Below are 17078 nucleotides of genomic sequence, written 5' to 3' on the forward strand. Positions count from 1 at the left end.
TTTATCCACATGGTTGTGACTAAAATGTATTATTATTGGTTTCTTTAGGACTGTAGAGGAACAGGAGTAGGAACAGCTTTAAGAATAGGAGGAATACGTCCTCTCCAAGTGCGTCTTGCTCCATGCCTTCCCTTACTTATCAATTTTAGACCAATGTTAGTGGTACTATTTATTGTTTTAATCTTTCTTCTTTTTTCTTGATTCTTAAGCTGCCTAGAGTCATCTCCAGCCAAGATGGGAAGAATTTAGGTTTAATAAATGAATAAACAAACATTAAATGATCAAAACGTGTTAATCAAGCCTACTAAATGACATTTTTTAAAAAATAGATTTGTAAAAGTCATTTTTAAAATTTTATTTTGACATCAAATATTCTTTGGTATTCAGATTTGGCCTAAAAATGATAATGTAGCATTTGGGAAAGAAGATACAACCTAGCAATCCAGCACTGGAGGCTAAGATGGAGAAGATCTGAACAGCTACCATGTACTTCCCCTTGGTGCTCAGATATGCTGGCACAAAGGACACCCAGACACTGCAGAAGACCAGCATGCTGAAAGAGATCAGCTTGGCTTCATTGAAGGCCCCAGGGAGATTCCTGGCCAGGAAAGCCACTGTGAAGCAAACAGCAGACAAGAAGCCCATGTACCCGAGGGCCACATAAAACATGGTGACAGAGCCTTGATTGCATTGAAGGATGATCTCTCTAGGTTGAGAGTACATGTCAGAATCAGGAAATGGAGGGAAAGTTCCCAACCAGATGCTGCAGATGATAACTTGGAGGCCAGAACAAGAAAGGACAATGGAGTTGGCTAAGCTCTTCCCCAGCCATCTCTGCACTTTATTCCCTGGTTTTGTGGCTAAGAAGGCTAACACCACTGTGATCGTTTTGGCCAAGATTGAAGAAATGGCAAGTGAGAATATAATGCTGAAGGCTGTTTGTTGGAGGAGGCAGGTTACCTTCCTTGGCTGGCCAATGAATAGGAAGGAAGTCAAGATGGAAAGTAGGAGGGAGATAAGGAGAATATAGGAGAGGTCACGGTTGTTGGCTTTGACAATTGGTGTTTCTGTGAATTTAATGAAGATCCCCAAACCAACGCCTGTAATTAAAGAGAGGAACAAGACAAAGGAAGTCAGGATAATCCCCAGATTTTCCTTATAAGAAAGATAGCTTTTAATCTTGGGAATGCAGTGAATTCGATGGGTGTTTGGATGTTGATCTTCTGGACATTTGATACATTTGTCTGCATCTGAAAAAGAGCAAGAATAGGATCTCCCTTTAACATGGTCTTTAATAAAATGCATTGTTTAAATAAAATTGTTGTTAGTGTGAATAGAAATAGAATAACAGAGTTGGAAGGGACCTTGGAGGTCTTCTAGTCCAACCCCTTGCTTAGGCAGGAAACCTTACACCACTTCAGACAAATGGTTATCCAACATCTTCTTTAGAACTTAAACTGTTGGAGCATTCACAACTTCTGGAGGGAAGTTGTTCCACTGATTAATTGTTCTAACTGTCAGGATTTTTTTCCACAGTTCTGTTGGAAGAAATGTCCTTCTGGGTTCAGCTCCAAGTGGGGAAAAAGACACTGGAAGCATGGAGGCTGCTTGAAAAGATGGTTTAATGCTGGACAGGATTGTCGCTGCAAGGTTCGCGACATACTTGAGCCCGGATTCGCCTGTCTGGGCCTTCAGGGTTCTCCCTTGGGTGGGAGAACGAGCCCCGGTCCTCACCGGGAATTTGGAGGGTCCACACGTGGACGAAGGCCGCAAATTAAGACACCACACAAAGAGTTAGTTCGAGGTAGGCAAGCACAGAGCTTGGAGGATGTATGGCTACATTCCTCCTGACATGTTCTGTACAGACCCTTTTTATTAAGCAGTTTCTTTAGGGCGGGGGAGTGGACACATCAAAGAAATACCTTCAGTAATTTTCCACAAGAAAATAATTAATAGGTATGTAGCAGTTAAGGGGTTTTCAAAAACATCCCTAATAATGCATCGTATACACAGTTAGATATTTGCAGTTAACCAACAACCTATACAAACTCTATGCTAAGCTAGATAAACGGTTAGTTAAATATTGTGGTCAGCAAACATCCTATACACAGTTAGATATTTGCAGTTAACTATCAACCTATGCAAGCATTATGTATGTTAAAGGTCACATTCTCATGGCCTACTTTCGTTTCAGCTTCAACAAGGCCTGAACCAAACTACTGTCATGCATTCACATCTCCTCTGTTTTGTTTTAAAAAGAGGTCAATATCCCTCCAAGGCTATGCGTTCCTCTAACAGCCCACCCTCCGGCAGGCAGTGAGAAGAACCATTCACCTTATCCGGGAATTGAAGCTCACTTTCTGTATCGGAGTCTGAATCCGAAAATGTTAACAATGGTTGTTTGTAGGTGTCATGCGAGGAGGGTAACAAATTTTGCAGTAGGTTTAAATCTTTGCGAGTAGCATCAACTTCTTTATCTATATCACCCAGGCGATTACGTAAAAACCTGAGCAGTTTTCCCATAACACAAGGACCAATGATACAAGCAATCAAAATCAAAATCAAAGGACCTATAAGGGCTGAAAGCAAAGTTGTAAGCCATGGAGAAAAGTTAAACATTCCTTGATACCATGTGTGAAACTTGGAGCGTTCTGACTCTCTCTCTTTCAATCGGGTATTTAATTCTGCCATAGAATCAAGCACAATGCCTGAACTATCAGTATAAAAACAGCATTCTTCTTTTAAAGCTACACATAAGCCGCCCTGTTTTAAAAATAACAAATCCAAACCCCTTCTATTCTGTAAAACAACTTCAGATAGTGAAGTAAGGGAATTCTGGAGAGCAACCATAGATTGAAAAGGTACTGCAGAACCTATGGCCTCATAAAATGGTGGTTGGAAAAAAAGGCACATCCAACACTCCGGATCAGCATTAGGAAAGGCATGACTGTTATTAAGAGCAAAATAGGAGGAAGAAATAAGAAACAATAAGGCTTATTACTTAAAAATATAGTTAACTACATTAACACATGTTACATTTTTCAGAGGGAGGATCATAAGCAATTAATCCTCAATGAAAGATAGTCTTATAATTCGAACCAATGAAGTGTTGAATTACTGCAGGCAAAATTCAAACAGGATCCAAGCATATAAAAAGCAAATGTTTCATGTACAGTTCAAGTCAGTGTGTGTAATGTTAGTTGCACACATAGATTTTTATTGCAGTCACTGTTCAAATGAGTTTTTTGGTGAGATGACAAAACAAGTAAACATAAACAAATGATGACTAATGATGACTAAAAACTTGGCAAAAATGGCAGCACATAAGTTGTCGTGTCGTTGTTTCAGCACTGCTTTGGTGGTTTTTGGTTTTTCATATCACTAGACAGCTGTTTTGGCAAAATCGTATTGGCCATTGTGCTGTCTGTAAAGTCATCTTGGTCATCTCTGGAACTGGATTTGGGAACTGGTACGACAATATTCTTGTCTAGACAAACATCACGTACTAGAATCCATAAAAATCTGTAAAAACAAGCACAGCATATCCTCGTCCCCCTTGCGGGGGAGGCAAACAAACTTTTTAAATCTATTGTGTTACCTATGCCAAATTAGCCAAATTGGGGTACACCAAATTACTAGGTACCCAAAATCCCTCCTTTTTTATATGTTTGAAAAAACAGTCCCTGAAGGACCAATTAACACGTTCCACAATGGCTTTAACCTGTGGAATTATAAGGAAAAACCCCAAAAATTAAAACTGGTGCAATTAGTACAAAATTACAAAAAGGCCAATGAAAAATAGGCCAGGCCATTGTCAGTTTTTTTTAAAAAAAAGTTTGCCCAAGGCAATAAAGGCTGGAAAAAAAAATGTGGCCAAAAATTAAAAATAGATAATACAATAATAATACAATAGTAGAGTTGGAAAAAACCTTGGAGGTCTTCTAGTCCAACCCCCTAACTAAATAAATGAATTTATTTCTAAGGAGCCAAAAAAAAAAAAAAACATAGGTGACATCCATTTGCCATAGTGATTAGAGGCCAAATCATAAAAATTAACTTCTTTGTCCCCAGAGGGGGATGCCCCAAAACACTGGGAACAAAATAAAACAATTTGCTTGGCCTGGTTGAGTGGCATATGGCAAAATTGTGCCAGTCCCCAGGCATTTTGATGAGAAAAAAAATAATCAAAAATAAATCTAAAGAAAAAAAAAACATAGTTTCTAAAAAATTAAAAATAAATTGACACACATAATAAAAGTCAGAAATATAGTTAAAAAGCTTATTAAAAAAAGATGTGAAAAAATAAAATAGCAAAAAACAATTTTTAGTGTTACAAAAACAACAATATTGCAAGGTAGGAAACTTTCATAAGAGTCCTTATAAACAATTTCATCTTCCATCCCAAAAAAAACAGTCTTATGAAAGCAAAGAATTGAGAACAATAGGCAAGCAGAAAAGTCATACAGACCACATAGTCAATTAAAAGACACTGAAAAAAAAATTATTTTGAAAATAAAATAAAAAAATCAAATTTTGGAATAGAAAAAATAATGTTAATAAAATCAGTCCAATTACCTAGGTCTTCCATTCAGACAGGCTTTACCTTTTTGTTACCTGCTAAATTTCTTACTTTTGCTTGAAGTGACCCGGCTGTTCTATCTCCTTAAGCACTAGATAGTTAATGCCTGTCTCTGCCCTGGGGTGTTCGTTTCTAATTTGGATCTGCCAACGGACGTTGGCTAATTTTTAAAGATCCAAATTCTATCTTGATATCCCAGCACGCGCTGGCATGTTTAAATATCAAGATGTATAAAAACAATGTACAGAGATGTTTGTCCACACATTGTTTGCATTCAGCCAGGGTTCTAGGTTGGCTCATGCTGGCATATTTTTAAAGATCCAAGATGTATGGAGACTTTCATTAACACATCATTTGCATCTGGGTGGGGCCCTTGATTCATCTGATGGTGGCCAGAAAATCAGCAAATTTGTTGACAAAATCTAAATCAAAACTGCCTTCTGGAGGCCAGGTTTTTACTTTAGGACTAATAGAGTAGGTTGGTCAGAAAAATGTGCAGAGGGTTTTTACTCAGGTTGAAGGCAAACCTTTAGTAGGAACTTCCTTCATTTCATACATACATACAAGGCAACAAAGGCAGAAAAGGAGCCAGCCCGTGGATCTACATCAGGAAAGTCAGTAGGAGTTTCAGTAGGAAAAGAAGCAGAAGTCTCCGCCAGGGGAGCGGAGGAAGCGACTGAGACTTTGGGGGCCTCATAAGGAGGTGATGAAACCTTCGGGGTTTCGTCCGAAGGAGAAAGATTAGGAACAAAAGAAACGGAAGAATCGTCTGAAGGAGAATTAGGATAGAGAGTAAGCGATAGATTTTCGAGAAAGCAGATAGACAGTGATGCTATTAATCTTTTGGAGAGAATTAGTACGCTTCACGAGAGCGAAAAGTTCCTCTCGGTGATGAGCAGAAACCTGTTAGCCCGAGGAGCCCATGACTTACGTGTGCACAGTGGCGCGTCCGGCCGGGTAAGTTCACAGGAGTGAAGGAGAGCACACCGCTAGACAACGATCGTGCCCACGAAGACACCAATACAGGACAGGACGAGCCCCCAGATGTCGCTAATACAGGACTGGACGAGCCCCCAGATGTCGCTGCAAGGGTCGCGACATACTTGAGCCCGGGTTCGCCTGTCTGGGCCTTCAGGGTTCTCCCTTGGGTGGGAGAACGAGCCCCGGTCCTCACCGGGAATTTGGAGGGTCCACACGTGGACGAAGGCCGCAAATTAAGACACCACACAAAGAGTTAGTTCGAGGTAGGCAAGCACAGAGCTTGGAGGATGTATGGCTACATTCCTCCTGACATGTTCTGTACAGACCCTTTTTATTAAGCAGTTTCTTTAGGGCGGGGGAGTGGACACATCAAAGAAATACCTTCAGTAATTTTCCACAAGAAAATAATTAATAGGTATGTAGCAGTTAAGGGGTTTTCAAAAACATCCCTAATAATGCATCGTATACACAGTTAGATATTTGCAGTTAACCAACAACCTATACAAACTCTATGCTAAGCTAGATAAACGGTTAGTTAAATATTGTGGTCAGCAAACATCCTATACACAGTTAGATATTTGCAGTTAACTATCAACCTATGCAAGCATTATGTATGTTAAAGGTCACATTCTCATGGCCTACTTTCGTTTCAGCTTCAACAAGGCCTGAACCAAACTACTGTCATGCATTCACACAGGATCACATGGCTTGAGCTCCTGAACAGAAAAGGGGGATCACATGCTTCAAGATGTTGGGTGAAGAAGAAGAAAGGGCTGATATGCTGAGAGGGCCCTGGTTTTATGCTCTTTGTTGGGCAAAGAGCTTCCTGTTGCTGTGTAAGATATGCATTCTAATTGGTGGTGAGACTCCCAGGGGGCAGTACAGAGGCAACTCTATAGGCTATGCTGAGACCCAAGCCTGTTTGTCCTGCTGGCTGATGCAATCCTCCCAGGTGCCATGTGGTTAAATGAGTAGAAGGCTAATCCTACCTTTGTTGTGTAGAATACACTGGCCCAGGCCTCAATGGCTTATTGAAAAGGGGCAGTAGGGAGCTGCAGGGAACTACTTTGTCTTTAAAAACATGGGTTTTTTTTTCGTTTTTTCATCCAGGGAACTATAATATTCTGCCTTTGTAATATTTCCTAGGATGAAATGCACAGGTACAGTATAGGTGGTACCTTGCTCAACAGTAGTAACTGTGAAAGGGATCTTGGAGTCCTAGTGGACAACCATTTAAATATGAGCCAGCAGTGTGCAGCAGCTGCCAAAAAAGCCAACACAGTTCTAGGCTGCATCAACAGAGGGATAGAATCAAGATCACGTGAAGTGTTGATACCACTTTATAATGCCTTGGTAAGGCTACACTTGTAATACTGCATTCAATTTTGGTCACCACCATGTAGAAAAGATATGGAGACTCTAGAAAGAGTGCAAAGAAGAGCAACAAAGATGATTAGGGGACTGGAGACTAAAACATATGAAGAACGGTTGCAGGAACTGGGTATGTCTAGTTTAATGAAAAGAAGGACTAGGGGAGGCATGATATCATTGTTCCAATATCTCAGGGGTTGCCACAGAGAAGAGGGAGTCAAACTATTCTCCAAAGCACATGAGGGTAGAACAAGAAGCAATGGGTGGAAACTAATCAAGGAGAGAAGCAACTTAGAACCGAGGAGAAATTTCCTGACCGTTAGAACAATTAATCAGTGGAACAGCTTGCCTCCAGAAGTTGTGAATGCCCCAACACTGGAAGTCTTTAAGAAGATGTTGGATAACCATTTGTCTGAAACGGTATAGGGTTTCCTGCCTAGGCAGAGGGTTGGACTAGAAGACCTCCAAGGTCCCTTCCAACTCTGCTATTGTATTGCTACGACAGGACTAGTTCCTTAAGGTCTGTGCTGGAGCCTGGCAGAAGGAGGGAGCAGAAGGAGGGAGACCTGTGGCACCAGGGACAGGGCGGGTTTTTTGCCCTGGAGACTGGCAGGAGGCTTAGCGCCAGGCAGGCAAAGGACTCATCGGCCCCTGCCACCTGCCTGCCATGGTTGTGCCCAGGTGCCCCTCACTGACTGATCATCTGTAACCATCTGTAACTACCTGCCCACCTGCTATTTTGGCTACTTATAATCTGCTTCCAGCTGACTACTATGCGTGCCTGCTTGATTACCCCCCACCATCTTTCATCCCTGCCGTCCTATTGTTCATCTACCCACCCCGCTTATCATCAAATATCATCAAATATTTACCTAGACTGTTTGCCTTACCCACACCACAGACTGCCCCTGGCCTCCATCTACCTACCATCTACCTACCATCTACCTACCATCTACTTACTCCCCACTTACCATTCACTTATCATCCACTTACCATCTACTCACCATCTATTTACTACTTGATTTATCATTTGAAGTGGAACCTGGCTTGTTGACTCAATTTAACACCGATAGCACCCTGACCCTGTTACAGCTCTCTCCAGCATATATTCGAGGTCAGACTTGCTCCTACTGCGGGAGTCCACCCTCTCGCAGGTATGGCCCTTTGCCCTCACAAGGGCCCACCTTAATGACGGGTTCGTTAACCCAGAGAGGTGGAGGAAGCGAAGACTCAGGGGTTTTTTAACTAAATGTTTTTTATCCATTTTAGGGGGTTCCAGGGTGGGTGGGAGGGATAATCAGGCCAGGAGGGGGACTTATGCCAGGCGAACAGGTGAGGTCAAGGTGGGAGTGAGCGGAGTGGGGGGCAGGGAGAATGATATTCCAATAGAGGGTTGTTTTATTCCAACAGTCGTGGGGAGGGGTGGGTGCGAGGACAGAAGAAAATCTCGTAATCGGTTGGGAGACCATGGATGTTGGACACATCCAGTCGCCTGTACCAACCCCCGCAGTCTAGGTGGCCAGGACCTACAGAGCCAGGGCCTGAGGCTGATGCTTTGCAATGCAAGGTCCGCTGTCAACAAGGCCCCCCTCATCAATGAGTTGATCTCGGAGGGGGAGCTGGACCTTGCAGGAATAACGGAGACCTGGTTGGGTCACGAGGGCTGTTTACCCCTCGTGGAGATGTGCCCACCAGGCTACCGTGCATTTCATCAGCCGCGGGCCCTGGGAAAGGGTGGTGGGGTGGCGGTAATTATACGGGAGAGTCTGGAACCGAGAGAGTTCACTGTGGCACAGATATCCAGGTGTGAGTCCCTTGGTGTGAAATGGGGCCCAGGGAGGCAGTTGGGCTTGCTGATTGTATACTTGGCTCCTCGCTATACATCAGCGGCCCTGCCCGAGCTCCTCAAGCTGATCGTGGAGACGGCAGTGGATACCCCCAAACTTGTGGTTATGGGGGATTTCAACCTGCCGTCGACGGGTGAAACATCTGAGGCGGCTCGGGAGTTCATGGCTTCCATGACAGCCATGGACCTGACCCAATTAATTCAGGGCCCCACACACGAGGGTGGTCACACACTGGACCTTATTTTTGTCTCTGGACAGTGGACGAGTGATCTGAGAATAGGGGATTTGGTTATTACACCCCTGTCATGGTCAGATCACTCATCTCTCCGGCTCGACTTCCCTGGCGTTACCCCCCACCGCGGGGAGGCAGAACCCGATTGTCCCAGATGGTTCCGCCCCAGGCGACTGATGGAACCGGATAGGTTCCAGACGGAGCTTGGGCCACTTCCTGTAGCCCTGACCCACTCCCGGACGGAGGACCTGGTAGCCGCATGGAATAGGGCGGCTGCTGGGGCCTTGGACCGGGTAGCGCCTTTGCGGCTTCTCCTGCGGCAACGAACCACCCTGGCCCCTTGGTTTACCGAGGAGCTGAGGGTGATGAAACGCCACAAGAGATGCCTAGAAAGCAGGTGGAGGTCCTCACGCTCCGAATCTGACCGAACACAGGTAAGAGCCTATTTACGGACCTACCTTGTGGCACTGAGAGCGGCCAAACGTAGACACTGTGCTGCTCTTATTGCGTCCGCAGATAACCACCCTGCCGCCCTGTTTCGGGTGACCCGCTCCCTCCTATCACAGAGGCCGCGGGAAGCCCCTCTGCAGGGGAGAGCAGAGGAGTTTGGGGAATATCTGCAGGACAAAATCGCTCATATCCGGAGTGGATGGGCCCCCTTCAGTGGACCAGGGGAGACGTTGGACACAAATCTTGAGGCACCACGCTGGGAGGAGTTTGACTCTGTTGCCCCCGAGGATTTGGACAGGTTACGTGGGCGACTGCGAGCCACTACATGTTTATTGGACCCGTGTCCCTCCTGGCTTGTACTGGCATCCTGGGAGGTTACACGAGACTGGCTCCTGGGTCTTGTGAACGCTTCATTGGAGGAGGGGTCCTTACCGACCGCCTTGAAAGAAGCGGTGGTGAGGCCCCTACTCAAGAAGCCTTCCCTGGACCCAGCGGAGCTAGCCAATTATCATCCCGTCTCCAACCTTCCCTTTTTAGCGAAGGTTGTAGAGAGTGTGGTGGCGCAACAGTTCCCAGGTCACCTGGAGGAAACCGACTATCTAGACCCGCACCAGTCCGGCTTCCGCCCGGTCACAGCACAAAGACGGCCTTGGTCGCGTTGGTGGATGATCTCTGGAGGGCCAGAGATAGGGGCTGTTCCTCTATCCTGGTCCTATTAGACCTATCAGCGGCCTTCAATACCATCGACCATGGTATCCTATTGCGCCGGCTGGAGGGGATGGGAGTAGGGGGCACCGTTTTGCGGTGGTTCTGCTCCTACCTCTCCGACCGGACGCTATGTGTGTTGGCAGGGGAGCAGAGGTCGACCCTGAGGTCGCTCACTTGCGGGGTGCCGCAGGGGTTGGTCCTCTCGCCCCTCCTGTTCAACACATACATGAAGCCGCTGGGTGAGATCATCCGTGGCTTTGGGGTCGGATACCACCTGTACACTGATGACACACAGCTGTACATTTCCACCCCAAACCACCCCAACGAGGCCGTCAAAATGATGTCCCGGTGCTTGGAAGCCGTTCGGGTCTGGATGGGGGACAACAGACTCAGACTCAACCCCTCCAAGACGGAGTGGCTGTGGCTACCGGCGGCCCGGTTCAACCAGTGGACTCCATTGCTGGCCATAGGGGGCGAACAACTGCCCCCCGTGGAGCGGGCGTGCAATTTTGGGCGTCCTCCTCAATGCCCGGCTGTCGATGGATGACCATGTGGCAGCCGTGGCGAGGGGGGCATTCCACCAGGTTCGCCTGGTGCGCCAATTGCGCCCCCAATTGGACCGGGACGCCCTACGCACAGTCACTCATGCGCTGGTGATGTCTCGCCTGGACTACTGCAACGCTCTCTACATGGGGCTCCCCTTGAGATGCACCCGAAGACTACAGCTAGTTCAGAATGCGGCCGCGCAGGCTATCATGGGGAGGACCAGGTACTCCCATATAACACCACTCCTGCGCGAGCTGCACTGGCTGCCTGTGGTTTTTCGGGTGCGTTTCAAGGTATTGGTTACCATCTTCAAAGCGCTTCATGGCACGGGACCTAGTTACCTGCGGGATCGCATCTCACCTCATATATTCCTGCGACCAATCCGCTCCCACAGGGAGGGACTCCTCCGGGTGCCGTCCACTAAGCAGTGTCAACGGGCGGTGTCCAGGAGTAGAGCCTTCTCTGTGATGGGCCCAACCCTCTGGAATAACCTCCCCCCCGATATTAGAATTACTACCGACCTCTGCTCCTTCCAACAGAAACTTAAGACCCACCTGTTCCAATTAGCTGGCCTGGCTGATTTATAGTCCCATTTTCAACCTCCTGGCAAACACCTTATTTTGGGGTAATTTTTAAGGGTATTTTTAATTTATATTCGAATTTTAATCTATTGTACAGTTCACAACTTACCTCCTCTGTCTATTTTTGTATTTCTACCTATATTTTTGTATTTACATTGTTTTAATATGACTGTACACCGCCCCGAGTCCTGTTTAGGAAAGGGTGCGGTCTATAAATTAAAGATGATTATTATTATTATTATTATTATTATTATTATTATTATTATTATTATTATTATTATTATTCATTCATTCATTCATTCATTCTTCTAGGAGAGGGGTGGGTGCTAACGTCCTACAGTTCTAAGTTGCTTCTCTCCATTGCTTCTTTTCCTACCCTCAGGTGCTTTGGAGAATAGCTTGACTCCCTGTTCTTTGTGACAGCCTCTGAGATATGGGAACATTATCCTGTACCTTTATCCATAATTTGTAATCCAGTTTACTTGATCAGTATACCAGATTAACTTTTTATAGTTCAGTTTGAAATAAATTCGTATTTTATGCATTTATTAAGTTGTATATTCAAAGGGATGGGGCCCACTCTGGCCAAGTCTTCAAGAACGCATGCTCGTGGAAAATGTCAGGGTCATTCTCCTTCCAAAAATTCTTTCTCCTGCAATCACTCACCTTCCAGGGTGGAGATGCTTCCTTCTGCACATGGATGACAATTGTAACAGCAGATAGGCTTCCCTTCCTGAGCCACCTTCATGAATCCAGGAGAACAACTTTCCACACACCTGGAAGTGGGCAGGGGCTGGTTAGAGAGAGAAAGAAATAACATCCACAACATGATTTATTGTATTTCCTAAACAGGTAAAAAGAAAACTTGGGGATCTCCAATTCAAGGCTTAGCTTTGCTAAATTTGAAGCCTTAAAAAAAAAAACAGCCACCTTGGAGCTCATCAAACTGATTTGGTTGTTTGTTGCCTATTAATTCTCTCTTCTAAAGTTTCTCACCCACAATTTTTACAGAATACAGAATAACACAGTTGGAAGGGACCTTGGAGATCTAGCCCCTTGCTCAAGCAGGACACCTTATACCATTCTGGACAAATGGATGTCCAATTTCTTCTTTAAAATCTCCTGTTGTAAAGTAGCCACAATTTCTGGAGGCAAGCTGTTCTTACTGACAGGAGATTTTTCCTTAATTCTAGCTGAGATCTCTCTTTGATAAGTTTCCATCTGCTACTTCTTGTCTTGTCTGCTGATGTTTTGAAGAATAGGTTGACACCTTCTCTGTAACAGCCCCTCAAATATTGGGAGACTGCTATAATGTCACCCTTAGTCAGAGGTGGGTTTCTCACGGTACGGTACGGTACGGTACGGTACGGTACGGTACGGCAGAAGAGCTAGTGAAAATCTGGCGGACCGGACCGGACCGGTAATGGCCTGAACCTTAGTCAGAAGCTTTTTTTAAAAGCCCCTTTTCCCTGCCAGTTCAGGCAAAAGAAAAGAGGTTTTAAAAATTGAGAGGGGGGGGGAGAAGGGAAGGGAGAAAGAAAGAAAGAAAGAAAGAAAGAAAGAAAGAAAGAAAGAAAGAAAGAAAGAAAGAAAGAAAGAAAGAAAGAAGAAAGAAAGAGAAAGAAGGAAGAATAAAGAAGGAATCTGGGATTCAGCAAAGGAGAAAAACAAATGTTGTCACTTTAAATTGGAACTGAGCATGGAATTCTGAGAGTTGAAGACCACAAGTCTTAATGCTGCTGAAACCTGCTTTAAATTGAAAAGCTGCTCAAAAGGAAGTTTGAAGAGTTTGTTTCTGGGTCAACTGAACAACAAACTGGATAAAAGGTAGGATTTTTATATGGTTCTATGTTTTTGAAGTTTTGGGGTTTGTGCAATATGGGCTTTGTGTTTCTAAAAGGGCTTGGATTATTCTCTGCTTGTGAATGGAGCCAAACTTTCTATAGGCTCATGATCTCTATCTGGCAGGAATGTGGAATGAGCCTTTCTGGGAATATTTTATTGCGGGGAGAGGGTTGGTTTCTTCCCACAGAGGGAAGGAAGGGAGAAAGAAAGAAAGAAAGAAAGAAAGAAAGAAAGAAAGAAAGAAAGAAAGAAAGAAAGAAAGAAAGAAAGAAAGAAAGAAAGAAAGGAAAGAGCAGCACAGCACAGCAATTAGGGCTAGATGACTATTCAGAGGTCATCTAGTCCAACCCCCTGCTGCAGCAGGAAACCTTACATTATCTGGATTATTTTGGTGCCGCTAACAGAGAGGAAAATTGCTAGAAAGGAGAAGGAGTTTACTACTACAAGGCTGCCATGCAGAGGAAGGCAGAGATAGTCCTTGACATATTACTACAATTGAGCCCAAAATTTTGGTTGCTAAGCAAGAGCATTGTTAAGTGAGCTTCACCACATTTTACCAATTCATGACATCTCCTGGTGAGTGACATCAAGTTGGCCATGCCCGCCCAGTCACATGACTGCCAAGCCATGCCCACAGAATAAGCCATGCCCACAGAATAGATAGTAAAAAAAATTGAAACCCACTCCTGCCCCTAGACCTTCTTTTTGTTAGACTAGACATTCAAAGTTCCCAGAACTGTTGATCATTTGGTTGAGCCTCCAGTCCCCTAATCGTCTTTGCTCCTCTTCTCTGCATTCCTTCTAGAATCTCAGGTTCTTTATAGTTTACATTTTCAATGTACATGCTCAAGGTAAAGTTGGATGAATTTTCTGCTTTGGTGAAATGTTGCCCCACAATTTAAATCTTGCTGCCTTGCAGAAAACTGATAGACGGTTAACTGGAATAGTTAAGGATATTTTTCTCAGACACCTGAACATGTAATCAATGAATATGGTTCCTCTCTTGGAGAACAGAGATGGCATCCCTGTCCCAACTCTGGAATTCTCTTGATAAGATCTTCAGAAAGGATAGATAAAAGCCTTTTCCCCACCTTGTTCAGCATTTCCATCTTTGCAGTAGCATTTTGCTTGATCATCAACTTGAAATCCGAGGATCCCTGCCTTTCTAAACTCCCAACAGTCACTTTGCTGACAGACATATTGGAGAAAATCATCCAGTTCACAATGTCCAGGTCTGCTACCAGCAATCCATTCTCATTCAAATATACCCCATCAATACAATTATTATAAAACTGTGGGGTTTGAAGGAAAGAATGAAGCTGGAATGGAAGAGAAAATGAGAAATGTTACATAGACAAAGAAAGTTCTCTGGCAAGACATCTACATTTGAGCTGGAATGAGGAATCTGTACTGAGGAATACAGAATAAAAATCTTGTTAAAAGGAAGCAAAATGAAAAGGATGGTGAACTTTACCTCTTTTGTTTTCATAATTGTCACTGCAGATTTGGCAAAGCAACTGATGAGCTGATGATGTCCAAAATTAAAACCTCTGAAGGAAATGGATATGCAAAAGCACACTGAGGGAATTTTGCCAATGGAGCCAAAATTAAATCAAATGCCCCACACAGAAACAATCCTTTTAACAACTGGTGTGCAGGTCAATGGGCAGATAGGAGGAGAAAAATCTTTGCTCACAGTGAGAATGACTATGGGGGCCTTTGCTATACTAGCAGACTATAATTATGAGGTGATAGATGCACCACTTGGCGTGGAGAAGAGACCCCAGATCTTCACTGTGAAAGATGATCCCTCCTACTAGTTAAAGTCACCATTAGAATTATATGGTACATATAAGGAATATTTAGAGTAGGATAGGATGAATAGAATAGAATAGAATAGAATAGAATAGAATAGAATAGAATAGAATAGAATAGAATAGAATAGAATAGAATAGAAGTGTTGGAAGGGACCTTGGAGGCCTTCTAATCCTTTGCTTAGGCAGGAAATCCTATACCATTTCTGACAAACGGTTATCTAATCTCTTTTTTAAAACTTCCAGTGTTGGAGCATTTACAACTTCTGGAGGCAAGTTGTTCCACTGATTAATTGTTCTATCAGGAAAGTTCTTATATCTAGGTTGCTTCTCTCCTTGATTAGTTTCCACCCATTGCTTCTTGTTCTACCCGCAGGTGCTTTGGAGAATAGTTTGACTCCCTCTTCTTTATGGCAGTCCCTGAGATATCGGAATACTGCTATGATGTCACCCCTAGTCCTTCTTTTCATCAAATTAGACATACCCAATTCCAGCAACCATTCTTTATATGTTATTTATCTTATTATTTAATGTAACGTTCACTATTGCTTCTTCTAAACTTTTTCTCCATCCAACCCAACCCTTTGTCTTATAACCTAGTTTCAGTGTGTTTAGCTTCTCTGCCCAAACACATTTCTACATATGTTGTTGCTTGACGAGACCTTTTGATGTCTCTGATCCTACTGAGAGGAATGAGACTTACTCTATGCAAGACTGTCCTGGAGCAGAGAGGCAATTCATGAAGGGGTAAGAAGTGTTAGACTGTCTATGGAGATTCTCAGTCATCCAGGTCATAGTTGTCTCGAAGGTGCTTTTTCAAAAGGCAACTGTATTGTTTTTTCCTTGATGAAAAAGCAGACATTTCACTTCTCATCCAAAAAGCTTCCAGAAAAGAACAGTCCAATTGCCTTTTGAAAAATCACATTTGAGACGAGTGTCTATGGAGCTTCTCAGGCAGTCATGTCACAGTTGTTCCAAAGGTGTGAATATCTGAAAAGCTAAGGAGGATCTTCAGCCAAAACATCATACATACACACTTTAAACCCAAGAATACACTAAAGCAGAAGCTTGTCCACTCAAAGTTTAAAACACTCAAACACCAACTAAGCAATATGGTACATGCAGTACAATGCAGTGAGCCATGTGCATATCTGTACATTGGGGAAACAAAACAACCACTTCATAAAAACATGGCACAACATAGGAGAACAAACCCATCAGGATAAGATTCAGCAATCTGCATTTAAATGACAAATGCCACACTTTTGAAGACAGCAACGTCCACATTTGGGAAAGAAGGGTCCAAAAGGCCATCCATATCAAAATTGAACATCCCTCTCTCAACAGAGGGGGGGATATGACATCATCTATCTGCAATCTACAGCACAGTCCTTTCAGTAGTTCCAATTTGCACTACTCAAGTGACCCTGAGGACACAAGTAAACCTCCAAGTGGCTTCAATGTCTCTATGAAATAATGCAAATAACTAGCTGTATGCAAAGAATATAAATCCCTCCATTCCCACCATCCAGTCAGAGCTGAAGAGACTTCTTGGATAAGAAGCAAAACATCTTCACAGAAAAATAAGCAAGTCCAGTTGTCTCTTGAAAAAGCACCTTTGGGACTTTGAGACAAGTGCTAAATATGCACAGCACACTTTCTTAGATTGTGGGGGGTACAGTAATGCTCCTGCTTGTAAAGAAAAGAGTCCAAGAATAAAGAGATGGAGGCCAAACAATAGATTTACCAAGAAGCTGTTAAAAAGAAATATATTACAAAGGAAATAAGCAGGGTGAAACACATACAAAAGGGAGAACAATAGAAATTTAGAATTCAATTTAATTTTTATTTTCAAGATAAATTATTACTAGCCATCAGAATCATTATACGGTTCTTAACCATTATAAAAATGGATTCTCAACTGCAATGGAGAGATTGCCAACATGATTGCCAATGTCCAATGATGGATACGGCACAAGAAGAAGAAGAATGGAGAGATGTGTGATAGGAAAGAAATACCTGCCATGCTTTCAGCATTTGATTTTTCATATTTTGACCCTCTTTATATGTTGTCCTCCTGGATCTGGATAAATAAGCTGCATTTAAGGCCCGTACCACAGCCCA

General features: G+C 43.6%; 1 protein-coding gene across 1 annotated transcript in view; it reads right to left on the bottom strand.

Annotated features, from left to right (window-relative positions):
* Nucleotides 1-354: 354 nt before the first annotated feature.
* LOC309382504 (vomeronasal type-2 receptor 26-like) overlaps nt 355-17078 on the bottom strand; it is a gene marked incomplete at both ends in the record, with an annotated part of 39552 nt that continues 22828 nt past the window's right edge. The window contains 3 exons of the mRNA XM_081934087.1: nt 355-1250; nt 11962-12088; nt 14232-14459. Of these exons, the coding sequence (XP_081790213.1) occupies nt 355-1250; nt 11962-12088; nt 14232-14459 (1251 nt within the window). The remainder of the gene's footprint in view (nt 1251-11961; nt 12089-14231; nt 14460-17078) is intronic.

This window comes from Natrix helvetica (genome assembly GCF_964273705.1).
Source record: "Natrix helvetica genome assembly, chromosome: 1".
Lineage (NCBI taxonomy): Eukaryota > Metazoa > Chordata > Lepidosauria > Squamata > Natricidae > Natrix > Natrix helvetica.